This window comes from Neolamprologus multifasciatus, chromosome 20 (assembly GCF_963576455.1).
Source record: "Neolamprologus multifasciatus chromosome 20, fNeoMul1.2, whole genome shotgun sequence".
In the NCBI taxonomy this organism is placed as follows: domain Eukaryota; kingdom Metazoa; phylum Chordata; class Actinopteri; order Cichliformes; family Cichlidae; genus Neolamprologus; species Neolamprologus multifasciatus.
In genome coordinates, this window is record NC_140458.1 from 3,039,810 (window position 1) to 3,067,101 (window position 27,292).

Here is a 27,292-nt window from a genome sequence, read left to right on the forward strand (position 1 = left end):
TGTATGGATACAGGGACAGCAGAAATCAATATTTTGTTACAAAAAGGTTTTTGTGCTCTGACTTCAGAGCATGTTGATCCTTTTTCTGAGCAAGAATCCTGACATTCCTTCACTGTCCAAATGTGTTTAACTTGTTTTTGGCAGCAATAAACATGACAGTTTACTTATTTTAATTTAAGACATGTTTTATTTTAATTAAGTTTAAAACTTTTTTATTTAATGTAAAATTATATTTTGTTTTAATTTACTTTCAAATTCTTCAGTTGCTGAAGGGGCTGCATAGTTTTCATAAACTGCATAGTTCAGAATAGCTATAATTGTACCAGATGGTTGATTCAGTTAAGTTGGACTAGACTGTAATACAAACCGTTCAGTTTGTCAACAATCAAACTGAAATGAGAGAAAGACTGAGTGTGAGACTTTGATATTAGAGAAAATGATGATTGATAAAGTTTACCTTTATGTACAGAATCTGAATATCGCAAAATATTTGAAAAAATTGCAATAATATCGTATCGTGGGATGTATGGTGATTCCCACCTCTATGTTTTACCATTTTCAGTATGATTGTCTCACACTAATTATGTATTGAAATTAATAATCACTTGTTCATATTACAAGAAATTCTCTGAGCGTCACCATAAAGTGCAGAGACAGCAGGAGTGACTGCCAAAAACAAAGATTTTATTTATAACAGGTGGAAATGAATTTGGCTCTGCAGCTCTAACAGGTAATTCCTGCTCAAGCAGCCTCAGCTCTTATATCCACATTAAAGCCTAATTAATCTGCGGCTTCCTAACAGATTTCGTTGTTTTTCCCTGCTTCAGCTTGTAGTGTGTGTCTGCCCTGAGCCAGCTAGCTGCTCTGCACCTATAAAGCCAGCTGTGGCTTCACCTTACAGAAGCCCAAAGTTCAAACTAAAAGACGGCTGTTGAAACACAGCGTGCGTTTGGAAGCTTGACAGATTAAAGCTTTTCTTCAGACCAGCGTGGCGATCAGCTTTTAGACTGTTTTCCTTTCAGCTGCTGGCTTCAGGTGTCAATCGGTTTATAAAGCTCGCTGCACGAAGATGACCTCATTAAAGTCTGAGCTGTCAGATCCACTCACACACAAAATAAAACCCATGTTGATCATCTTCGTGCAGCATGTTGATACAGTTAGTTTGCATGTAATGTGGTAATGAGCACATAAATAAAGCTCAAACGCTAAAGCCCACATGTTACACCTGAAATCTTGTGATATTCAGCATTATTCTTCTTGTCAACAAACCTCCTGTGCAGATAGAAAATAAGAACCAAATCTATCAGCTCAGAGCTCGCTGCTGCTTCAAAGACACATCAGTGAATCACACTGCTGTTCAGGCACCTTCATTACTACCAAGACAGGGAAAAAACACTCAAGTGTTTTTAAAGCCAGTGTGCTCAAAGCTGAGAGGCTCCAACAATTAGAGCGTTGAGTAAAACAGATTAAGGTCCTGTTGCACAGGCGCTGCCAACTGCAAGAAAAACCCTGAATACCATCAGAAAATTCTCTCTTTAACTCAAAACTCCAGTGTTTATGTTTCGAGGTTTATGTTAAGTGGAGGCAGAAAGCAAAGCTCAGTGTAACCCACTGTGGAGGATAAATCCTGTCTCTGCGTGTGAAGCTCGAACAGTTCGTTGAGCTTCCTGTCTTCTACAAGTACGTCATGGTCATTTTTTTAGGGCAATAAAAGTACTTACAGTGAGACAGACACCATTTCAATACTTTAGTCTTTAATTATGTAATAAACAGCATATATTTTAAATGCTATTCTTCAGGAAGTTACTAATTACCACATGAAAGAACAGGAGTTATTCCTCTGAGTGGAAACACTGTGAGCAAAAGAGCGAACTGGAAACTCACCGTGTAGCGGTTTCTGCCGCAGCTCAGGCTCCGCCTGAAAAACAGACGAGGGAAAAAAAAACATACTTATTACAGTATAGTGTAATATTACATGTGCACACGTGAGGGGACAAAATATTAGAAGCACTCAGTAAACTCTAGTGCAGCAGCACTACAACAGGTGACTCACACTAAAGTTGAAACAAGATTTAAAGATTAAAGCACCTTCTTCATCATATCTAAACTGTAAACTTAATATTTGAGGATTTTGGATTTTTGGTCAAAGAATATATTTAATCTGAACGCATCATCTTCGATGGCTGAAAATATCACAAACATGCTGCATCGGCTGTGTCTTTGACTTCCAATCACCTGTTCCAGTCTCTCATTGGATCCTCCTGGCAATGACTCCGCCCCTGTCCCTGTGACATCAGAGACTCCATTGGTACCTGCTGATCCGTCAGTCTCTGTGGTCGCACTCTGGGTGCCCTGAACGGACGCCTGTCTCTGCAGCTCCTTGTCGAAGCGCTCCTGCAGGGCTGGAGGAGAATAGCAGCTCACATCATTCATTCATTCATTCATTTCATGAAGGACTAACAGGAATCACAAGGTTTCCACAGCTGTACTACAAGCCCGGCGTCACTGCGCCCAGGTTAGCTTCATAACTTTTTACATGAAAATGTATTAAAACCTTTAAAAAGGGAAATAAATAACCAGGCACAAGTTATAACTCTAAACCAACTTTACTTGTTCATCTGTCCAAATTATTTGTCACTGCATGTGAACGAGGTCAACCGTGAATGGCTGATGTTGCAAACATGCTGTGATCAACCAGATGAGTAAATGATGTCTCCGTCTGGCCAACAGGAGCTTCTACCTAAACTTCAATCTGAATAAAGAGCATCTAAAAATCACACCCACGTACCAACAATGTTCCCCAACACACACAAGTTAACTCTCACAGTGAGAACATTAAGAATTCATGAGTATGACGACAATGTTCTTGTCCATACCTTCAGTCATCAGTACACCGAGCTAATTACACACACTGCTAACACATGTGCTGTTTCTCCATCCGTACAGATTTATACAAGCACGTCTCATCAGTCTAGTTTCTAGCCTCCTTCTCCGAGTCCTGTTTGGGGTTTTGGTTCATACAACACTTCTCCTTTCAAAATTACCTAATTTCCTCAAAAATCACTGGTCAGTTAAAACTGAGGGCAACAGACGAAAATGACTAATGTTTGCATATGTCAGCTAGGGCTGCTCGATTATGGCAAAAATGATAATCACGATTATTTGACGATATTTATTTAACAATAACAATGTATTGAATAATGACTTTAAAGATTGTCAAAAAATAATATAAAATAGTGTGCAAATACTGATAACAGTGCAAATGTTTGCAATATAAAAAAATAAATGAAAAATGTAAACATCTATGTTTAGTGAAGTTTGCAGTGTTGCTCTGTGGTGCAGCTACGACACTGTAGCAAAGTTTACACACTGTGTCTACTTGATCCACGTCTGACTGAACCCATAATGTTTCCAACCACTGAAGTTTTTTTTACCTCTTTTCAACCAACAGCAGTCACTCTCCTCTCCAAATAACTTCTGCTTAGCTTTCCGAGCTTCCCTCGGGTCCTCTTAATCAGCGGTCCCCAACCCCCGGGCCTCGAACCGGTACCGGTCCGTGAGTCGTTTGGTACCGGGCCGCGAGAGTTGAGGCTCAGGTGTGAAATGTATAGTTTTCAGGGTTTTTATCGGTTTTCAGCGTTATTTTGTTATCGTTTTATCGTTTACTCGGTTTTCCTGGGTCTTTTCACGTGTGTTATGAATAAATTTTATTTTTTTCGGTACCGGTACTAGTTTTATTTTGTTGTATTTATCCGCGACACCTTAAAGGCCGGTCCATGAAAATATTGTCGGGCATAAACCGGTCCGTGGCGCAAAAAAGGTTGGAGACCGCTGCTCTTAATTGTTGTGACACGTGTTGGAAATGCAGAGAGGTGCGCTCGATTTGCCACACGGAGCAGCGCGAGAGTAAAGCACGAGGGAGGAGCTAATAATCGGCTCAGTCATTTTTAATGATCGTTGAAAGAACAGATCGTAATCGAGATTAAAATTCGATTAATTGAGCAGCCCTAATGTCAGCAAATGTTTTATGATAAAGGCCTTCTGTGGACGAAGACTTGAGTTTATATTGTGATGTGTCAGGAAGGTTTATGATTACATTTTTTTAAATGATGAATTCTAAACCTGTGAAAATTAATACTTATATGTCAAAAAACAACAGTAGCCTCTGTCTGTCTCCTGAACTGCACAGAATACGACGCTGTGGGGAGTTAAAGGAGCTCTATCCACCCCCAACACTGCTTACTGTGTGTCAAAGTCTTTAAATACACTGCTGCTGGTGCAGGAAGAGAGAGAGAACACAGGTGGGCGAATGTCAGCTCGACACCTGGAGATAAACTGTGAGATCGTGATATTTTTCCTTTACTTGTCTTTGGCTCTACACGCCTTCAGGACGATTTTTATGTGGAAAAAAATATTAAAATATGAGCCTCTAAAACTGCAGAGACGATAGAGCTACACCTTTTAAACGTCACCTCACCCTTCATTTTCTTCTGGAGGGTGGAGTTTTCTGCTTGTAGGCGGAGCAGTTCTCCATCCACGGGGATGGATGCAGGGTTAGGTGGGGGGCTGGACGCAGAGGCTGCTCCTCCTTCCTTCTTCAGGCACTGATTCTCCTGCTCCAGCTGCTCGATCTGTGTACACAGCTGGAAAAATAGATGTTATCATGTTAAGATCACAATAATGATATGAAGCTTCTACAGTGTCTGAACTACACACAAACACTCAGACTCACCTTGGAGAGTTCAGCCATCAGAGTGCTGTTCTGTAGTCTGAAATCTTCCTCCTGACTGTGGAGTTTCCCCTGAAGCATCTCATTCTCACTCAGCAAAGCATCCACCTCCTACACAGAGAAATAACACACAAAATAATACCTTCAGAATAAAAAGCTGACTACAGGTTACAGAAACTCCTACTGAGATCACACAGACAGACTGACCAAACTTTCGTGATGTAGTATTTTGACATATTGTTAAATCTCTGTCATTTCTTTGCAACTAAACCATCCAAAGAGTGGCGGGTGTTTGGGTTTCTGTGCCAAACAATGCGACAGAAACCTCGTGGAACATGTTGCAGTCAGAGTGAATTAACATTTTCAGTGAAAACACTACAGCACCAGGTGAGAATAAACACAAACTTTAAAACCACAGTTCAGTCGTACTTCAGGTTTTCTTCAGACACACGGCCAAAAACTCAACTCTTATTTTTCTGATGCACTTCCTGTTCACCTATTGCCTGAATGACCTTTAAACATTACAGCTTTCACCAGAGAAGCAGAGCTTAAACAGCTCCTGGGATGTGACAGTACAAGAAGACGCGATGTTTGCACTGCGGTTTGTCTCAGTTACAGAAATAACCTCCAATTAGCAGATTATTGGTGATTGTGTTAGCATAATAAGGAAGCCATAAAGAATTAACAATGACAAAATAAGGAACAATTAAAATGACATAATTGAAAAATGTTTACACTAGAAATTCACTGAGGTAACAATTATCATCAAACAACAGCTTACCTGAGCTTTCTTACTCTTACTCAAGGCCTGAAAAGAAGAAAAGCAGAAAAACATTTAATGTAAATCAACAACATGAAGAGATGAGGAAAACTCTTCGCTCAGCTTTGTTAGAAAATAAACCCCCAAATTCAGGTCAGCAGGTTATTTTTTCCCAATCACTCATCTACAAAAACAACTACATAGTAATAAAGTGTTCGTTACCTTCTGTGTTTTGACAAAATCTCTTTCCAGAACCACATTCTTCTGACGGACGGCATTCAGCTCTGAAATGCACCAGGACGACATTTAATTATAGAAAACACACGTTTCCTCTTCATTAAAGTTTTACTGCTAACATGAGCCAATCAAATATTTATCAGATGAATGATTTCATGTCCGTTAGTTGAAGTGGAGTCTGTACATCGACTGCATTTAAAGCCTGCTTTAAATGCAGGGGGCTGGGGGCAGATTCCCTCCTGTAGGTTTGCATTTTCGTAGCCCGTCTCATGTTGTGTTATTTTATTCTAGTGAAGGACCCTGCTTGCTTTCATGCAGGCTATGCTGTGATATGTACACACTTATCTGTGTGCAATTTATTTTGTGTGAATATGTACATTTTAAAAAGTGGGACAGAAATAAAACTACCATCACTATGATTATTGGGCCATTCCACTTAAAACGCTTCCCACCTGAGCCCCTCCGTGTATTTAACAAAGCCATGGAAATGTTACCTTCATACCATGACTATATTACAGAATGATTACGACCTAGAAGGAATTGTGGCTAGAGATGAGCCTGATATCAAAATGTAGGTAGAAAGAAGACATTTCTACCTACATGTGCTGTCTTTTGTTTTTGTCCAGCCATGTAAATGTGTCTTTTAACTCTAAAATTTGTGGATATCCTTGTACTCATGGACCTATGAGTGCTTAAAAATGCTGGCAAAATAAGTCCAGAAGTTTTTGACCCAGATCTGTGCACTCTTGAGGGCCCGTTACTCAAGGCACGGATCCATTTTACACAGGACGGCTCCAAGTTAACTACACCAAAATCCTCCTCTGGCCTTACAGTGTTTCCAACTACACATGTTTATTTTATGACTTTTTAAAATCCAGCTAATCCCAGCCCTTTCCACACAAACAAAGATTCATCTATCCGGCCCTGTTTTCCAGACGGACCTGAAACGGTCGTAAACCGCCCCACAGTTAACAGTTTGCATCAGTCACTTGTAAACCCTGAGACAAAAGCTTCTTGGTCAGTCTGGTTTCTCTGAAACTTGCAACAAAATGACTTTGAAGTCATTTTGACCTTGACCTCTTATTTTATATTTCATATAATCTCAATGTTGTGTTCTCGCTCATGCACTGTGTGACATTTGCACTTGTCCTCTAATGTCTCTTATAATGTCTGCTGCCCTGTTGGCAAGGTCGCTCTCGAAAAAGAATTTTAATTTCAGTAAAACTTTCACCTGGACAAAAACTGCTCAGGTGGAGCAGGAAAGCTGGTTTTATGCTGTGGGTCTTCTAATCCGTGTTTTTAAACATTCTGTTGCTTTAAAGAGCCTCTCGTGTGCTTGTGGTCATTTCAAGTGTTGATGAGATGAAACAGCAGGAACAAGAAGGACAAAGAGTGAAAGGTTTTACCTGCCGTGTTCTTCCTGAGATCATCAGACAGCTGGTAGTTCTGCGTCCGCAGCTCCAACAGCTGGGCCTGCACAAGCACACACACACCAGTATTAATTTATGACATGTTGTGTTTTTGATTGGCCAGTAGGTCAACTGAAAATGAGCTTATTCATCTTTTTAAAAACAAATCTAACATGTAAATAAACTGATTACTGTAACAAGTAGCAGCATGGTGACCAGGGATCACTGAATGTCAGCAAGAGGCAAAATAACCGCTGGTGATGCACAGGTGGTCCCACCCCTCCCCAAAGAGTTAAATACCTGGGACTCCCTATCAGGTTTTAGAGCTGAAGATGCCCCTGAGATGAGAGATGAAATGTCTTCATGAACCAAGAAGTCCAGCTGCCTTCAACTGAAGCACTTAACACAAGTGGATTCATAGTCGGATCCATCCCAGATATCCAGTTTCAAGAGGGCGACATTAAACACCCTGATCTTGAAGCTTTGTAGCAGGACAAACCAACGGGTGACATCATGGCAGCTACACCCACCCAAAATGCTGTTTATGCTCATTATAGAGCACTCTATTCACTTGACTAAATACACTCACTGCTGACACCAAAAAACACAACAATGACAGTTGATGACACCAGTGGCTACCTCCATCTTTTAGAAAGATCTTTCTTCCTAAATATTTCATAAACAGCATGACGTTCTGAGGGGACCCACCTTACTGCCCCAGAGGGGCCTTACAGCTGCATTTAAAGAAATAAAAAAACATAATGCGTTTACTACAGTATAACAGCTGTATTAACGGCTTTTTTTGTGGTAAATATATTTGAACTCTTCCCTACTGCGGTTTACCATGTCTGAAGACAGTCAAGATTCCTGTTCTTACACTTTGTGCAAACACAGAGAACGACTCTATGAGTATACAGTCCTATTAAAGTAGTCGGGGAGGTCAGTGGTTAGTATGTTAACAGGTGTTTACGCTTCCCGGCCCTGTCTCCGATGCAGAGGAGCCCACGGCAGCTTGCCTAGGACCCCGTGACTCTCAGCAGGGCGAGAGTCCCGTGAATGCTAACACGTTAGCCCGCTGTCAGATAGAAATAACGGTTAGCACCAAAAATGCTACGCTGTGCTTTTCTTTACAGGGGGGGTTGTAAGCTAGGCTAAGTGTTGAACTGAGCTCTCTCATTGTGTCTGCTTCCTCCCCTTCTTAAGTATATCGCCCGGAGGCATGTCAAAGCTCTGGCTGCCCGTTACCTTCCTGCCAACGTTAAATGAATAATGTCAGCCGAGCTAGCCGTTCTAACCGCTCCCACCTAGCAACGGCTCACGATTAGCAGGCTGGGCAAACGCCCCTGGCAGTGATGCTGCACCGCACAGGTGTTTTTCACCACACTGACACCTACACACCAAAAGAACAATCGCCGTAGTTTTTCTCACCTGCATCCGATGGAACTCCTCCTCGGACAGAGCCTGCGACATAGCCATGTTTACCTTCCCTGCTGCTGCGAGCTAGCAGGCTAAGCTAGCGGAGGAGGAGACGCAGCAGCTGACACAGAGGAAGAGACAGGATGGAGGTTTCACTCTGACGCAGTTTCTGAGAACCGAGCAGCTGACAAAGAGTAGCCGCCATGACAGAGCGCTCACTCTGATGCTGTTTCCGAGAACCTAAGAGAAACCTCGATCACTCAAATCACATTTACTCAAGACCTGCGAATATTAAGAGGTCAGTTATATTTCCATATAAATGTCATGAGAGATAACGAAATACGAACTTTTGTTTTAGATTACGCACTTTTGTTTAACATTCAAAGGCCAAATGAGTGATGCTTTTACAAAATAATTCCAGTAAATAAATTTAAAAACCTGTCGCTTCCAGCTTCTCACACGTGAGGACGTGCTGTCCTTTTCTTTCTGAGGTTCTTCATTATAGATTAACTCTGGGTTTCCTTAAGGCTGTTGTTTGAATACTGAGCAAAACAAGCACTGTTAAGGTGTCATTTTAGGTTCTGGACAGCTGTACTAGATGTGCAATGGTGAGCCAGGGTGGTTTTCATTACTGAATTAATAAATGAATAAAGAAAATATCACATCCAGAGTAATGGGAATTAGTTGTGTATGTGGCTCTTAATGTTTTCATATTTAATTATGTTAATATGGACCAAAATTGTTGAGGAGTGTTTCCAGCACTCACTGAAGAAAGTAAAAGGGAGTCAAACCTGTTTCTTGCAAGGTGTCTGAGTGTATTTGGTGGTTTTTGCCTCTAGTGTTTTTAGGGGCTGTAGCTCAGGAGGTAGCGCAGGCCATAAGGTTGGTGGTTTGAGCTCTGGCATGCCAAATATCCTTGTTAGATAGAAAGCACTTAAGGACAGGAAAAGAAAAATGCTTATATGAGTGGGTGTGAATGAGGTGTGTTCAGGTAGAACAGAAAAGAGCTACACAAGATTGCCTCCAATTTATGTGAGAGTGGTTATTCAACTTTTGAACTACATAAGTTAGATCTCTATCTAGTAACCTTTCCACCCCTGCTCGGCAAAAAGTAGAATTAATCACGTGTCCATCACAGTTCAGCGTTTTTAAACACGTGCCTTTATCTTTCAGCTTCAGACAAGGCGGCCGTTTTAAATTCCACGTCTGTCAACACTTCTCTATCAAGATGATCTATCTCTGCGCGCTGTCTGGTGAACACACAGGTGAAACAGGTTGCCTGATTGCAGACGTGGGTATGCAGCCTGTGCCAGATTACTCACTAGCTGTGTGCTTCAGGAAGGAAATATATTTCTGTAACACACCGACGCTTTAAAATTCAGTGAAGTAACCAGTCGTAAAGTTTTTGTATTTCTTTCAAACTGTCCACATACTTCCTTGTTCTTCAGTTCAGACAGGGAGGGAGAGAGAGAGCAAGAGAGAGAGGCTCAATTAGCTGGTGTTAAATTATTAACTGACAGACAGAGGCAGAACTGAGACACAGAGGGAAAGAGAGAACTAAGAGGTAGAGAGAGAGAGAGGCTTATTTCAATTTCAGTTTTGGCTGATCAGCTTGCAGCCAGGAGAGTAGAGTCAGTGAGGCGCACGAGCTCGGCTCAGGTGTTGGATGTTACTTGACTCGACATGGAGCTGCTGCGCTCGCTGCTGTCCCGACTGAAGACAGTCGATTCCAGGACTGTGGATCAGGAGTACAGTGTAAGTGTTTGTTTTCATTCCTCAGTTTGTGGAAAAGCCAGTTTGAGAGCTTTCACATCCTCGACGATCTAGTCCAACGTCTTATTTGTCAGAAAAGCATTTATAGAAATAAAAGTGCAGTAATAACGCACTGTGAAGTTCAGATAACGACTGAGAGCAGCTTGAGTAACTCTGAGGTCGTGCTTGAGGTTAGGTTTTCTCCTATACGCCACATTTATACGCAACGCACAAACCTCTGTATGTTGTGGACCTTTAACTTCGCTGCTTTTCATCTCTGTCAATGACTTCTTTTATGTGCTGTGCTTTCCTGGAAAAACCTGCCTCTAGTTTCAACTCTGACCCATCTAATTAAATGAGCTGCAGCCAATAATCAGATAAAGTCAGTCACGTGAGGCTGGTGTGTAAAACATGCAAAGCTAAATAGGTCGAGTCTAACCTGCACACCATGTAAGGTTGTTTTCAGACTGGGGATACTCTTATTTTCATGAACCCCCATCAGCATTATACCCTGTTTTTAGTATTAAGCATTAACATTAAGACATTAAGAGGGTCCTGAATTCTCTAAGAGCTCCAGCTTTTCCTCCACCTATTCTGTTAATCCTACCTGTCTTCATTCAACACAAAGATTCCTGATTTCACTTCAGTTAAGTCTCAACAACCTCAAACCAGATTCTGACAGGTTGCACGGTGTTCCTCAGGGGTCCAATCTCGGTCCATTTCTCTTTAAAGTCTGTTTTTAGAATAAACACCTGCAGTCCAGACCAATTCTTTACAAACCTCACACAGGTCCAATAGTCCTCTTCATTGTCAAAGGTTATGACTCAGTCCATCATACGTCAAACTCCTCTGTCACACTTTCAATTACACAATACTCTTCAGCGTGCCATTTAAAATGCAAAGGGTTAAGACTGTGAACATGCTTATCTGAACCCAAAATAAGGCCTCCTTAAGGAGTGAAAACAAAAATGGCGTCTCTTTTTAATTTTAGTATGTTATTAAGTGTATGTTCAGCCTCAGAGGTCAAACTCAGGCCAAGAAAATAAAAATAATTTCCACTGGATCACAAAGGCCTCAGCGACTGTGAGCTATCGGAGCATGACAAAGAGGCGAGTCTGTAGGCGTTTCCAGGTTGATGTTTTACCATCATCATACAAACAGACACACTTATGGTAATGGTACCAGCAAAGCTGTAGATGGTCCAAATCATCATGTGCCAGATAGACACTCACAGAATATCCACTCATGCTCCTGAAACAGCTGCAGGAAGTAGATTTATATGCAGGTGGCCAGTTTGCATATAAATTCAATCACCAGCGTCTCCTGTGGAAGTCACTCCTGTTTCTGTGTCGTTACCCTTTCTCTCTCCCCGGGCACGTCCCCATGTCTGTCTCCCAGAGTTGTCTCCATCATCGTCTGTTTTCCCTGTTTGTTCCATCAAGTTTGCCTCTTTTCCATCACTCCCTACTTGGATCAACTCGCCAGGGCGAGCTGGACTGACCAGTTTTCCATTACAATCAAGTGCCACCTAATGTTCGTGGTCATTGTCACAGTAATGCGGCCGAGGGTCCTGTGAGGGTATGCAACACGAACGCTACAACAAAGGTGGATGTCAAGGTGTTGATATACCAGCTGGTCAGTCTTTGGCTCTTTGTCAGACTCTGGGATCAAGGCATTGTTTTGGGGGGGGTTTGGAGTAAATTCCCTCGTTTGTGGCTTTCAGAAACTTTAACTCGTCCTCCATCTGCATCTTCTGGGTCCACTTTGTGCTCTGTTCATGAATGAACCCGACCCCACTGCACAGCGTCCTTTATCCTGTTGTCTTTCCAAAGTGGCTGCTTGGATAAGAGACTCTTTAAAAACGTTGTAATGAAGCTTCAAAGTCACATAAAGTTTATGTCCAGAAACAAATCCAGCGTGATTATAAACTTAAATATCAGGTAACTGATAATTTTCCATTTTACTGTTGAATCAAACAAGGAAGCCTGTTTTTGCTAAAACAAACTGTTGACATTGTCCAAATATCTATTATCTTATTTCTCTGTGAAACTAAAACTACATCCTGATTTTATAACATAAAACAAGAAGGAAATGCATTTTATTTGAGAGGACTGGCTAATTGATTTTACACCAGCAGGATGTACAATAACTCGGACTATAAATGCTTTAATGCTGTGGTCAGTCTGAAAGCGTGAGCGTTGACCTTAAACTGCTCAAACTGTTTCACATTATTTAACATGTCAAACCCAACGTGCCTCTGTGGTGGAGCAGCAGACGAGTGTCTGAAATATCAATGCTTTCCACCTTTGCTTTGTCTGCAGTCAGCGCGGTGTTCGCTCATTAACATGAGATGTTCCTGACGTCAAACTGATGCTGTCCTCTGCTCTCAGGCTCACGTGTCAGAGGAACATCCAAAGAAACCCTCCTGTCCTCTAAATGTGTTATTTATCTTCATACATTTAAGTACACGTTACAGCTCTTAGTCGAAACGATGAAGCATGGTGACGTTGTGTTGCTGCTGAGCTGCAAGGAAACTGCAGCTTTCTGCTAATTTTCTTTAATTTTATCGAAACTGTTTAATGTTAGGTTAATCGGTGTGCGGCATATTCCATAATCCAATATTTTAACTGCTATTGTTTTCCTGTCTCTTTATATCAGAGTACAGTTCACACCTTTTAGGGCCTTTTTTCTGCTACTTTTTAATCGGTGTGTGGCTGAGTCACGTGGCCTGATCGGGCATTACATCCTATGTAATTGGATCGAGTGAACAGTGATGTGAATTCACATGGCGCTGCTAAATGAATTATTTTGGGGCACAAAAGTATTTGTGTTCAGGTTAAGAGGCCTGTCACTTTACCGCTGTGATGAATTTAAACTCGCGGTGAGGTTAGAGATGAGCAGAAACAACCTGCCGAGTTACTAAAAGCAGAGTTCAGTGTCAACATTACACTGAAACCATTCACCACAACACGCACGCTGCTGTGCTTTCTTCAGCGGCCACGACACTAACTCATGTTCATTTCCTGAACAGCTAACCTTGGACTACAATAAAAAATCATCACACTGAGAGGAAGGGAGAGGGTTTTATTCAAACCAAACATGTGAAAATGAAAATTTAAATTAAGTTTAGGTGTTTTTCTTTGTTTCTGCCTTTGTAGCTTTATATTAGCGATGAAGTACCAGAAATTAAATCTAAACACTGGTTCAAATTTATTTTGTCTTCCTTCTATTTTAGAACTTGGTTTCATTTTTAGGTCAATATTCTTAAAATATCCAACATGAGCTGAGACTTATTTTCAGGCCTAGGTTTCTGTTTGTGTAGCTTCTGTAGGTAAAGCTGTTATTTGTCTCAAATTTGTGGTTTTATTTTGGATAATAACATTTAATGATGCAATTTGTCTTTTGTGTGATTAAATGACAGCAGCGGAAAACATGAAGCTACAATTTACACACGTCTACACACACTACAATCTTTTTATGAAGAAGTGTTTTTCATGTAATATAGCATTAAATGAGGTAAGCATGCTCTCAATGACAATTAAAATCATTTAAGATTAAATCTGCTTCACTCTAGTAACCAAGACTGCTGTGTTTTAGTGACGCGTTAAATTATCATATTGCAAGGCTGAGTGATTCTTACAAAGCCATTTTCAAGTATGTGAGCAAGACTCAAAGGGTGAATATAAGAGCAGTAACGCAGCTGAGTCTCCAAAGCAGCATCCTCCGCGCCTCATTATAATCTTAACATGTCCAAAAAAAGAAGGGAAAAAACTCTTTTGATTCTAAGAAATGTTGATTCATTGCTTCTGATTTTTCTTTCACCTAAAAGAAACACTTTTCATAGAACAGTGTGTAATCCTCATCCACAGAACACCAGAAATAATCTTTACCCCAAAGAGAAAGAGAAGTGGGAAGCACCGAGTGCTCCAGCGAGCATGACGACACATTCAACTAGACAAATGTGATGGTTCTTTAATCAGAACAGAGCAGTGCAAACATCATCTATCAGACTTTAACATGATCAACACGTCTACTCCAGTCTGGGATCGGGCCTGTCTGTCTGCAGAGGGCTCAGCTGCCAGATGGAGGCGCTGTCTGTGCTACAACCGCTCACTCTCTGAAAACAAAGAAGCTGAAGTGAAAACGGGTGTTTTTAAAAACAATGAAAAGTGTCCACTGAAGCTACTGTCTGTGCTTTTTGCACGTTCTCGGTGAACTTCTGTTGCTCTACGCCCTATTCTGGACTACGTGTTAACCAATCAGCATTCGGCAGACGCATACATCATCTGTTTCTAGCAACACGCAGTCAAGATCTTGAAGGACTGCACAGGAGTGCAACTCTGCTGTGTGAAACCTCCTCTCTGAACCGAAACATGTCTGCAGATGGATATTTGCTGGACTATAAATCCCACTTCAGACACAGAAGCTCCGCCCACCTGTAGTTCACAACTTCTGTTGAGAGGGGCAACCAACCAGAAGAAGGCTGACTCACAGGAGTTCAAACTGCTCCTTTGAGACATGTTTCCAGACTCGTGACATCTGGTTTCAAAACACTTATAAAGGTACAGTCTCATCGTGGTTGCCATGTGACACTGTCCATCTTTTATATACGGTCTATGTGCATAACCATGTGGCTTTAAAACATCATCACTACAATATCTTTTTATTAAGAATGTCTCCTTGAGCTGTTCAGGAAACATCATGTTAATAAGAGCTGGTTTTCCCAAACTTCCTGTGATTTGGAGCGACTCCCAAACACTATGATGGAAAACATCGCCAAGATTTCTCTGGAAAAAGGAGAGAACTTGTTGTTTATTTGAAGGGAGCTCATCAGGTCGAAACGGAGAGGAAATGTCCCGAGTTTCAGTTTGGCTACGGCAGCAGCCTTTTTTAGTTTCAGCATCAAACTGAAAACGACCTGCTTCTAAAATAAAACCACCTTCACGTGACAAAAAGCCTCGAGCTCATTTGAAATGCTGAGTAGCCTACTATTTTTCACGCATTACAAGATTTTAATTTCCTGCTCTAAAAACCTGTCGGAGCATATGAAACCCTGAGGGACTTTCTAATTTGACAGACGCACCCTTGTTTTAGCCGCACACAGAGGCTGCTTTGCATTTCTTGAGCTTTTGTTCTGGCTGTCTGTGTTAAGGTGAGCGGCCAGGTTGGTTTTTTGTTCCTGTGTGGCAGCAGAAGTTGGTTAGTCAGTAATCCTGCTTCCTCATTCTGTCCCTCAGGTTGGTTTATGATTAAGCCGCCACAGCAGCTTCCTTGTTGTTGTTCCTGAAATGACTCATCCAGTGAAAGTGCTGAGGGACACACCACTGTTCCTCACACTGGCCTCAGCTTTAGATTACAGTAAGTGTGTGGTGTTTGCTGACTGGTGCAGGACATGTCGGTGCAAGATTTAATAAGGCAACAAGTGAGATTTGGAACGAGTGGAACAGTTTGTGGTGCCTTTGCACTTCTGTTTCACTGCAGTTCAACATAACTACATGATTATTATCCTTATTAGTCAGAGATTACTTGTTTCAACACTTAAAAATGTAAGACCACAGCCTGTCACGGTTGCCGATGGCCAAACGTGGGGATGTGAGGAAAAGGAGGACCCAGGCGCGGAGCTGTGAATATAAGCGGTGCGTTTATTTACAGTGCAGTAAATAACCAGTACACAATAAATCCCCGTAGCTCCCTAGACTCCCGTGTCGCGTCTCACTCAAACGTCTGTGCTCGTGCTCTCCGCTCCACACCCCGTGCGTGCTGTGTTCTTCTGCTCCACGCGCTTCCTGCAAGGAAACAACAGAGGCAGCCGTCAAACACAACTCCCGCGGGCAAACACGACTCGACACTGGACACACACTAACTTGGAGTGTAACTCAATGATCCCGCGTCGGTGGGAGCTCCAACACTCTCCTAAATAGCTCCCCTGACGAGCCCTGATCAGCAGCAGGTGTGTGGCCAGTCCTCCATCAGGGCCACACCCATCAGGCCTGCAGGTGGCTGTCATCCATCCTACAGCTACACCCGCAGACACACACCCTGCCTATACATACAATAAGTGGAACACAGACATGACAGCATCGTGCAGAAGACGCACACGTCACATAATAATAATAATAATAATAATAATAATAATAATAATAATAATCCACACTGCTCACGGACACAGAGTCCCCGGAACCGGGTCCGTGACCTATATAAAAGGCTGAAGCAACTGTGACGTCACTGTTTGCTGTCATTATTATTTAAAGATAGGAAGCTATAAAGATAAACATGCATAAACACCTACAATAAAGCAATAAATTATATAAACTATGCAAAATGACATCATGTGAAAAATAATTTTCACAATACAGAAGTTATCGTCAGTCTTTCATATCGCTGTGGGGAACCTGAGACCCGTTTATGCACAGGTGTCTGACGGTCCCACCACAGCCTTTCAATCATGTCGAGGTCTGACGTAGAGATTTGCAGCTGACCTCAGGATCATTGTCCGAGCACAGCTGAGTAACGCAAAGATTTAGCAATTAGACAAACGTCCTCACTTTTATCACTGAAATGATCCGGAACATAGAGGAGTTCAAGGTCGATGACTGCAGGGTGCCGAGAATCCTGTGGCTGCCAAACTAAACCAAATCACCCATCTACAGCTGGACGGAGGTGTTTGTGCCGATACGCTGTGTTTGCTTTTCTCCACTTGTGGCATTTTGCATGATCTCGTCTGTCCACAGGACATTCTCCCAGAAGACTTGTGGTTTGTTGAGATGTTACTTTGCAAACCTAATCCATCATGTAGATTTCTGTAGCAAATCTTACAACATAATCAGAAACCCCCTTTTTCATCTTACGCCACAACCTTTCACGTAATCTGATGTCATTGCGGTCTGAGAGGTTTCTGGTTGAACTGTAAGTTTGGAAGTAGATTTCCTGCAGAAGTCTAAATCAAGCTTAAACTTTACTGCCATGTTCTTTTTAGAGATAAGAGGCATCGTGCTAGCAACCCTCCTTTGTTCAGTCTGTTTCTGATTAGCGTCATCGTGTCATTAACACACCTGAATGCTCCGGACCAGCAAACTGTCAGAGCGTCTGCTTTTGCAGAGGTGCTGCATGCTGAACCTTGCTGCTACCGAGCCTCTTATTTTCCATTGAGGCAGCGAGGCTTGATTTTTCACAGGACAGTTAAAGATGTGGTCACTTGAGGTAAAACGCCTGCAGTCAGATTGGTCCATGTCATGAATGCTTGTGTAGGTTATACTAATGAAACTAATTAAAACATGTTTACAATTTAGTTTGACTGTGAAACTGACATGTACCCCAAGAAGGACTTTATTTAAACGGTTAATAAAATTCAAATGATTCAATCTGAGGCTGCTTTTCCAAACATTTCAGATTCAAAGCGTTTATTGTCATGTGTGCAAAGAAAAAGTATTTCTCTGTATAATGAAATTCTTTCTCTGCTGTCCACACACAGATGCCAGTTAATATGTACAATAAAAAATACAATACAAATAGCATGAAGAAATAAATGGAGACAAAAAAATTGATGTATTAAATAGATTTATGTGCAAAAGAGCAATGAGCTTAATATGTTTGATATGTGAGATTACCTGATGTGTAAAAATTATTATTACTGTTAAAATAGGTCAGCTGTTCAAGAGTCTGATAGCAGTGGGCAAGAAGGAGGAGATGTTCTGGGTTTCACACTCCTGAACTTCAGTATGATGTCATCACTGTTGGAGGCGACACAGTCGTGGGTGTGCAGGGTGTAGATGGGACTGAGGACGCAACCCTGTGGAAGTGATGATGCTGGCTGAGGTCCTGTTGCTGATGCTGACGGACTGAGGCCTGCCAGTCAAAACGTCCTGCAGTCACAGAGGGTGGGGCGAGTGTTGCCAGCTTGTGTGGGAGGACAGTACTGAAGGCGGAGCTGTAATCAACAAAAAGTACCCTGATGAGTCTTTGGTCTCATCAAACATGCAACAGAAAACTGATACTGAGCAATTTAACACTTTAAGTCTGCTTCACTCCTTTTTTTCACCTCGTGATATTTTCCAGGTCAAAGGAAAATTATGGGAATAAGAGGAGGGAACTTTGTGGACTATTAGACTGGACTGCAGGTCAATTTACAAACTTTTTTTGTAAACACTGAGAATAGTTTTCAACATTTTTTTTCAAATGCTATAATAAAAATGCATGTGTGTGTGTGTGTGTGTGCGCTCATGTAATTTATGTTATTTTTTTAACAGCACCGTGTAATACGTTTACAAAATGTTCAGTTCATGATGTGAACACAGTCCTGACTCTCTGCTGACGCCTGTCTCTTATACATGAATGTGCTGCACTGCATTCATACATAAGGAGTCAATTCTCACATCACATTTACACAATTAAAACATGCACGTGCAAATAGACCTCTAACTACATACTCTGGAGCAAAAAGGATCAAGTTTGTCCCTGAAATAAACATGAATGAATTGAATAAGTTCATTTCTTTGTGACTTGGACTTGGTGTGCTGTAGACCTGCACACACACTAACCTGTGTGTTGTTGTTGTGTCTTGTGACAGATGGTGCGTTCACGGTCTTTGGGGTATAAGAAAGAGCTGGGCTTGACCTCTGAGGCTGGAGCTCTGAAGGAAAACATCAAGAAGAACAGATATAAAGACATCCTGCCATGTATGTCCTCACTCTTCTCAGCCTTTCTCTCACTCACACCTCCGTCCTCTTTCCTTTGTTTCCCTCTCCTGTAAGGATTCGCTTATTTTCAAGTTGCAAACAAGCTGAACAGCGAAGGATGAAAACATTTTATTAAGAGACACAAAGCTTTGTTTTGCATCTCTGGAAACTTTCATGAAATCTTTCAATTGCCGTACGTTTTTTTTTCCTGGTTGTTGTGGGTCCCTGTGGCTGTTCTGGAGCTCGACTGCTTGTAGTGAACAGGGATCCTAACAAAGTGCTGACAGAGACTGGTCGAATATTTATGAAGAACAGTTATAGTGAAACCTGCTTTAATGGTCTCAAATACCTGTCCTTTAAGTAAGTGTGTGTGTGTGTGTGTGTGTGTGTCTGTAGATGACCAGTCTCGGGTGGAGCTCTCTCTGCCGACCACAGACTCCAACTCTGATTACATCAACGCCAGCTTCATCAAGGTAAACGCTGTCTGCCTTCACACGTGCAGCGCGGTTTGAGGCCCCTTACATGTTCCTGTACTCTATTAGACCTGTTCTTTAGATCATTTTAACTCCACACCTGTCAAACAATCAGATTTATGTCACACTGCGTTCAGTTTGCTGTGTTTAACGACTCGTGCTTGGCTGTTTCTGATGGGGTTGTAATGCTGCCGTTTGTCCTGCAGGGGGCGACGGGAGACTGCAAATACATTGCCTGTCAGGGGCCCCTCAGCTCCACTGTGACGGATTTCTGGAGGATGATCTGGCAGTACAACGTCAAGGTCAAACGCACAACGCAAACCATTAGCATTCAGTTAATCTCCACGAATTAGTCTGAGCTACAAATGTTTGTTTTTTAAACTTTAGTTTAATCATTAAAGCGGACTCTTCTTTTTCTTGTTATTCCTCCTAAAACTTCGGCTTCAGGTTTCGGTATGACGTCACAAAGAGCAGGTCTTATACTGTTCAGCCCTGCTGCTTACGGGGGCAGCCAATCAGAGCAAAAGCTGGCTTAAAAGGAAGCTGCTCCAAGATGCATGATGAGACAAACAAGGCTTGTACTGAAATGTAAATCAACCAAAGCCACTCTGGCAGAGACATTAGATTTTTATTTTATGTTTTTAGGGCTTCCACTCTGTTGCATTTAAAGGGAAAATTTTTAAAGTGTTTTATATGCTCAGATTTTTGGATTCCAAACAGATGAAGCGTGATGTTTTGGCTCACGCTAAACTTCACATTAGTAAGCAGCGCTGTAACAGTGTGCCAGTTCTTTCAGATCCAGCATCCCAAATGTGTCGTGATGTGATTGGCTGCTTCTAATCCAACCAGACGGTGCAATAAAATGCTGCCTACACATGAATGCACGACTAGTAACCAGTTAAACTCTCTTCGTCTTATTTAATGTTCTTCTGATGGCTGCTGAATATTTGACTGCAAGCATCAAAATTATATGGATCCAGAAAGGCCCAAAGAAATGTAATTCTGATGATAACAAATACAGTGACTGAAAGTAGGGTCTGCCATGTGAGCTGTGTGTGGAAGTCTAGACTTGAAAATGGGAAATCAGAAGCCGTCATCGTTGTTCACACCCTGAAGGTAGCCTGGATTTCCAGGTTTAGCACACAAAGCATAAATTTACACCTTATTATTTGCATGCTTCTACATTTCTAAGTAAATAATTAATGTAGCTGCATTTCGTTTTCTTTGTTGTCCCGTTCATCATATTTGCTGAAATCTGGAGAACTTGAGATTTTCAGTGTCCTGAAATTTGCCACCTGAACTCAGCCCACGATCACAGCCGTCCCTGTTTTTCACAGGCGCTGAATAAAAGCCAGATTTTAGAAATGTGTCCCAAAATGTGTAGCAGGGGAACAAAGCGTGTACACACACACACACACACACACACACACACGGCTGTGCTCTTTTCAGCTTCTGAGGTCGTTCATGTCAGACTCAGACGCACTGTTAAGCTGACGTCGGTGCGTCGCTGAGGCACAGGGACGTTTTCTTCATCAGATCAGCAGCTTCTCCTCAGGAGGCTCCGACTAACATCTGACTCTGTGTTTCAGGTGATAGTCATGGCCTGCAGAGAGATAGAGATGGGAAAGGTAAACTCCTTTTTGCCCTTTGATCTCTTTGTTGGCTCAGACCTTTGACTTCAGATTTTAAAAACTCTTCTCTTTTACGTTATTTTCTTTAACCTCTCAAACCTCAAAGCTTTTTCAAGTTTACTCAAATAGAGTAAATATGCAAATCTATAACTACCCAAATATCATTGCATTAGTGACTGAAGTATGGCATAGTCTTACCTGAATAATGAAAGGGAATCTCACACTTCATATGCACGTATTTCATCACTGATTGTACATGTGGAACTGCTGCGTGCAACCAGAAATAATAAAAACAGAATTACAGGTTCGTGTTCTTAACTAACAAGTCTGTATTTTCCTTTGCAGAGAAAGTGTGAGTGTTACTGGGCTGCAGCTCAGCAGTCGGCTTCATTTGGACCGTTTACTGTCAGCAACGTAAGAACAAACAGGCTGCTGATAAATCTGATTAACACAGAACATACAGCACAGTTATCTCCTCATTAACGATGTTAACTGTTCAGACTGTATTTAGTCCTTTTATTTAATACAAATCCAGAATAATCTGGAGTGATTCTGACGTGTCGTTCCTGTTTGTCTCCAGCAGGAGGAGACAAATCCCAATGAAGATATAGTGGTGAGAAATCTGACCGTCACATTCCAGCAGGTAGGAAGTTTTCACATGAGTGAGAGGTTTCAAAAAGCTTCGCTGGGACGGGTTAACAAGAAGTTTGGACCTTAAATATTGGCTATAGTTCAAAGACAACGTTTTTCATCACGCCTTCTTTTGTGTGTTTGGAGACTGTTCTTTAAAATCCAAACTTTTTCCTTTAACTGCTCAGCAGCTGTTTGGTCTCCTTCCTGTTTCATAATTTGTGCTTTCAATGGGCGGGATATCTGGAAAGGCTCCCAAATGTTTCAATACAGAGACATCCTGTTGGAATAAACCAGTTTAGACGCACAGCCTGCAGACAACGCAGTGACAGCGATTTCTAGGAGACGTTTTCCTTTTGACGAGATGTTTCTGCTTTAGTCTTAATTAGGAGGCAGCAGTGTTTCTAGTTTATGGGTTAATGCACTCAAAACGTTCTTCTCCTTTTTTTTCAAATGTAGTTTTACAAACATTTTCCAGGATTTTCTGGGCCATCAAAACCTTTTTTGAAAGAACTGCTGGCATCACATCCAACAATGATCTCAATTTCATGTTTTCTTCAGTTTGTACCATTTTCAGTTAAACGGAGAACGATTTCATTTTCGTTGCATTTTGTTTTTAATTCCTAAGTTTCTTTGGAAACGGAACTTTTGAATAATTTAAAGCATCATTTTGAACACTAATATCAATGACTTGACCTTTTCAGTTTTAAAATAATTTGTTTCCTCCTCCTCTTCCTCCTCCTCCTCCTCCAGGCCAGCCGGTCAGTGATTCAGTATCAGTTCCTTTCATGGCCGGATCATGACGTTCCCTACGAGACTGCTGGAGTCCTGGACATGCTGGTGAGAGTCAGGAGCAGCCGTGGAGCCAACGTCTCACCTCTGCTGATACATTGCAGGTACACACACACACACACACACACACACACACACACGGCTGGTAATGCCTCATCATTACTGCAGCTTGTTTGTGAAATCGGTGCAGATCGCAGGTCAGATGGTCATTAACATTCAGCAGGATAGATCACACATATGGCAGCTTATCTCACACACACACACACACACACGTGCACAAACAGACACACACACGTGCAAACACATGCCCACACATCGAAAGCAGGAGGCTGTGAATATGCAGCAGGTAACACCTGCTAACGATGGCACAGTTAACATGCATGCTGCATCTGTTGCTGTGTGTGTGTGTGTGTGTGTGTGTGTGTGTGTGTGTGTGTGTGTGTGTGTGTTACAGCGCAGGCTGTGGGAGGACAGGAGTCATCTGTGCACTAGACTACATCCATGACCTGCTGGTTACCAAGGTAACACATGATAACACGTCACATGGCCTCAGTGCTGGTCCGCCGTGTGGCTGCTGAATGTCTGACTCTGACGTGTCCTGAATCTTTGTTCTCTTTTGTCACATTTTCACTTATTTAAATACACGTTTCACCCTTTTTAAAGATTTTAAATGGTTTTCTTTTAGTGACCTAAGAGTAATAAATGGAGTTTGATCAGAAGATACAAACTTGTCAGATTGAGAAGCCTGAGTTGAGCTAATATCAGTGTGTTTAAAAGCTTCCTAATGTGACGAGTAAACCTTTTAATGAAACCAGAAGATGAGGCCGGATAAAAGCACGTAGTCTGTTTTCCAGCAGATCAGACATGTCAGATCACGTGTGAATGTTGCAGCCTCTCTGTGTGCGGATCATTCAGACTCTGTGTTTTGGGCGGCTCTTCAGTGTTTGTTTGCTCGCTCTGCAGAAGATCACAGCAGAGTTCAGCATCCTGAACATCGTCCTGGAGCTCCGGAGGCAGAGACCCTCAGCAGTGCAAACTAAAGTAAGAGCTTCATCGAGCAAGTGTGAGAGTTTAGGAGTTATTTAATCCCCAGGAACATCACTTAAAGAACATCAGCTGCTTTTTAACAGCAAGGGAATCAATTTCACATTATAATGGGATTTGGTTAAAATGTTGTGACATCACTCAACAGCAGCCATTAGAGCAGGGCGATATGACCAAAAGTATTTATCACGATATACATTTGAAAATTTGCGATAACAATATAACTGCCGATATAATTGACACTGGACAAAATACTTTACAACTCCACAACTTTATTAGTGCAAAAAAAAAAACCCATCAATGTATTTTCACTTAAACAAGCAGCTGTTTTTTACATTAAAGTTGTATACAAATGTAACAGTGCAAATGCAAATTCCTTGCTGACAGTTTAACCAAAAGGCATTTCCAGTGGAAACTGGTCGACATATCCTCAGCATAACCATGTATAATATCCACAAAACTTAAAAAGAGCTTATACACACACACAGTGTTGGGGAGTAACGGAATACACGTACCGCCGTTACGTATTTAAAATACAAAATATGAGTAACTGTATTCCGTTACAGTTACCGTTTAAAAAGGTGGTATTTAGAATACAGTTACTTTGTTGAAATAAATGGATTACACGGCGGTACTTTCCTGTTTCATATTGTCCTGGGTCAGGACTGTTTGGGTTTTGTTTGACAGCTACGTTCTGTTGTTCCAGGTGGCAGCGTTACGGTTGCCATGGTTACAGGGTGACGCTCTCTCTGCGTGTTTCCTGGGTGAGAGAGCGCCTGTTGTTGTTGTGCTAAGCTAATAGGCAGAATGCTACAGGTATAGCTCTAAAGAATGTAGCATCATGGGCAGTGTAGTCCGTGCTGCAGGGAGAATGGACTGCCATACACGTTATGTGTCTGTGAGCGAGGGAGGGAGAAAAAGGAAAAGTAGGAGCTGTCATCGAGCAAAAATGGGAGCTGGAAGCATGTAAATATAATAATAACCACTGCAGCCAAGAAGAGAGCCTGACGAGCCCAGTTGTAAGTAAGCTATTAGCTAGTTATATAGCTAGTTTTCGGCTACGAGCCCGACACAGAACCCACCGTATTAGCCAGAGGTTCCTTTACTACGGTTCGGAGCCGCGGACCTTCAGTAACAGTAATAAATCACAGCAATAGTACATTCATGTAGTTGTAAACAGCATGATAATATATTAAGTAATCCAAAGTATTCAGAATACGTTACTCTCATTGAGTAACGTAACGGAATACGTTACAGAATACATTTTGGGGCATGTATTCTGTAATGGAATACATTTTAAAAGTAACCTTCCCAACACTGCACACACAATATGGTAATATTATGTTGAAGCACAGTACGTATCACTCCGCGAGGCTCCGCCTACGATAGCCGTAATGCTCCAACTCAAAGGAGCTTGCAAAGAAAAGCGTCTGGACTTCTTTAAACTTAAAGAAGTCCAGACGCTTTTCTTTGCAAGCTCCTTTGACTACGATGACCTGGATGACTGAGAACCTTCACAGACGTAATGCTCCAACAATCCATCAAGCGGTGCGGCTTCGTAGCTTAGCAAAGTCGTACTGAAACATTTGACAGATTTTCGAGCGCCGTGTACATAAAATCGTTTGGAGGTCAGTAAACACAACCAGAGTTCATACATAAGGCACACGGGATTATAAGGGGCTCTGTCGACTTTCAGAAAAATCAAAGGATTGATTTTAAGTGTGCCGTATTTTCCAAACAACACGGTAATAACGACGGCCCGCTAGCATGCTCTACCAAAAATAGTGCTTTGTTGTGTATCTGACGGACAAAAGGTAAACCAGTTCCACACCACTGAAGTTGCAGCATTTTTACAAACCAATTCTGGTTCATCCGTTTCATTTAACGATCCGCTTTCTCCCTTCTCATTCACCGTCGCCGAAGTGTCTTTTTCGCCATGTGCGTATGAAAACAAAGGCACTGCGCATGTGCGTTTTACCCATATTCTATCACGATATTTCATTTTCTTGTCGTTGCCCAACATTATACCGGTATTACCGTGAACGGTATAATATGGCCCACCCCTAGCAGCCATGACACACAACATCTTTCTCTCTGTAACTCTTAAACTTTAACTTTTTAAACTAAAAATTGTAATTTAAGAAATAAATTATTTATTCTTTTTTAGTTTATGAGTTTGTCTGCTTGGGTTCTCTCCGGGTACTCCAGCTTCCCCCCACAGTCCAAAGACAGGGGTTAGTAGGGTTGGGTTAATTGGGGATTCTAAATGTGGATAGGTGTAAATGTTTCTAGTGTCCTTGTGTTAGCCCTGTGGCAGAGTGGCGACCTGTCCAGGCTTTACCTTGCCTTCCGCCCGATGGTAGCTGAGATAAGAATGGATGGATGGATGTGCATTGATCATGACCGGCTGACAATTGTATCTGCTAACAGGCTGAGGGGCAGCACTGCGACAGGGCACACTGTCCTGCTGAAAGAGGCCACAGCCATGCACAGTTTCTGCAACAATGCTTGGGTAGTTGGTACATGTCAAAGTAACATCCACGTGGACCCAAGGTTTCCCAGCAGAACACCGTCCAAACCAACACACTGCTTCCACCAGCTGGCTGCCTCCCAGATAAGCGATGTAGCCATCCACCGTGATGTGAAAGCATGTTCATCAGACGGGGCCGCCTTCTTCCATTGCTCCATGGTCTTCTTCTGATGTTCATGTTCCCACTCTTGAACACGGGTCAGCGCGGGCACCCTGGCGGGTCTCTCGCTATACAGAACCAGCATTAGCTTCTTTAGCAGTCTGAGCTACAGTAGCTCATCTGTCAGATCAAACCACACGGGCCACCTTGGACCACTTTGGATTGACCACTGCAGCCCGGGAACACCCCACGAGAGCTGCATTTTTGGAGATGTTCTGACCCAGTCGTCTAACCATCACACCATCTGTCCTCCTCCTAACATGTCAACTTTGAGGACAAAATGTTAGGTTGAGTCCACCCAGTAACAGGTGCCATGATGAGATAATCAGTGTTATTCACTTCACCTGTCAGTGGTCAGAATGTTACGTCTGGTTGGTGTATATTTATGGAGAAAGTTTGTCTCTTTTCCTCGTACTTCAGATTTCTGTAATGGAAACATTTGATTCCCTACTTTGTGACTTTTAGATCAAAATGTATTATGTTGCACAGTGTCAGAATAACAGTTTATTTCTGCATTGATGGCTGGTCTTGTTTTCCGACCGCAGTGCGGTCAGCTTCCATCAGTCTTCCACGCTGAGAGGAAACTTTTCTTCCTTTGTTCTTCACAGGATCAGTTCCAGTTCATCTACACAGCTGCCGTCTCTATGTTTGAACAATTCCTGCAGACATCTGTGGAGCAGGTCTACAGCAACCTGCAGGTAAAACCCGAATGTCTGTTTGTATTACAGTAACAACAAAATGAGTATGCTGCAGTCAGAGGAAGTAGACTGAGAGCAGCTGCAGAAAGAGGAAATGTTCTTTAACTCCGAGTTCCTCTTTGCAAATCCTCTGCTGCACGCAGTTTGACAGCAGAGTGCTCGGAGCACAAAGAGGCGGAAGGTAGGTCCACTCCAACAAACACGGCTTATTTTTGTTGTGCTTTTCTTCTGTGCTACATCAGTTTTGTAGAGTTTTCTGAGTTGAACCTTGTTGTTTATGTCACAGCTTCAGTGGCATCTTAAGTCTCTGCTTTCACCTCGCGAGCTGAGAGCCGTGGCTCGCTTTTCTATTGCTG

The 27,292-nt window shown here is 42.1% G+C and overlaps 2 protein-coding genes across 10 annotated transcripts in view; one reads left to right on the forward strand and one right to left on the reverse strand.

Annotated features, from left to right (window-relative positions):
* Nucleotides 1-8,710, reverse strand: part of gripap1 (GRIP1 associated protein 1) — a 52,131-nt gene extending 43,421 nt beyond the window's left edge. For 3 of the 7 annotated variants that reach the window (XM_085146028.1, XM_085146027.1, XM_085146025.1), the window contains exons 1-8: nucleotides 8,564-8,709; nucleotides 7,133-7,199; nucleotides 5,712-5,773; nucleotides 5,511-5,537; nucleotides 4,733-4,840; nucleotides 4,478-4,643; nucleotides 2,236-2,402; nucleotides 1,885-1,918 (exon numbers count right to left, since the gene is read on the reverse strand). In XM_085146028.1, the coding sequence (XP_085002154.1) occupies nucleotides 1,885-1,918; nucleotides 2,236-2,402; nucleotides 4,478-4,643; nucleotides 4,733-4,840; nucleotides 5,511-5,537; nucleotides 5,712-5,773; nucleotides 7,133-7,199; nucleotides 8,564-8,611 (679 nt within the window). In that variant the 5' untranslated portion in view covers nucleotides 8,612-8,709. Of the gene's footprint in view, nucleotides 1-1,884; nucleotides 1,919-2,235; nucleotides 2,403-4,477; nucleotides 4,644-4,732; nucleotides 4,841-5,510; nucleotides 5,538-5,711; nucleotides 5,774-7,132; nucleotides 7,200-8,563 lie in introns of all 7 variants that reach the window. The other 4 variants (XM_085146030.1, XM_085146031.1, XM_085146029.1 and 1 more) reach the window with 2 other exon arrangements.
* Nucleotides 8,711-9,792: 1,082 nt separating this feature from the next.
* Nucleotides 9,793-27,292, forward strand: part of ptpn18 (protein tyrosine phosphatase non-receptor type 18) — a 33,863-nt gene continuing 16,363 nt past the window's right edge. The window contains exons 1-11 of one of the 3 annotated variants that reach the window (XM_085146044.1): nucleotides 9,793-10,306; nucleotides 18,870-18,978; nucleotides 19,375-19,451; nucleotides 19,658-19,753; nucleotides 21,041-21,079; nucleotides 21,428-21,496; nucleotides 21,666-21,725; nucleotides 22,466-22,608; nucleotides 22,959-23,025; nucleotides 23,468-23,545; nucleotides 26,847-26,936. In XM_085146044.1, the coding sequence (XP_085002170.1) occupies nucleotides 10,235-10,306; nucleotides 18,870-18,978; nucleotides 19,375-19,451; nucleotides 19,658-19,753; nucleotides 21,041-21,079; nucleotides 21,428-21,496; nucleotides 21,666-21,725; nucleotides 22,466-22,608; nucleotides 22,959-23,025; nucleotides 23,468-23,545; nucleotides 26,847-26,936 (900 nt within the window). In that variant the 5' untranslated portion in view covers nucleotides 9,793-10,234. Of the gene's footprint in view, nucleotides 10,307-16,489; nucleotides 17,504-18,869; nucleotides 18,979-19,374; nucleotides 19,452-19,657; nucleotides 19,754-21,040; nucleotides 21,080-21,427; nucleotides 21,497-21,662; nucleotides 21,726-22,465; nucleotides 22,609-22,958; nucleotides 23,026-23,467; nucleotides 23,546-26,846; nucleotides 26,937-27,292 lie in introns of those variants that run through there. The other 2 variants (XM_085146043.1, XM_085146045.1) reach the window with 2 other exon arrangements.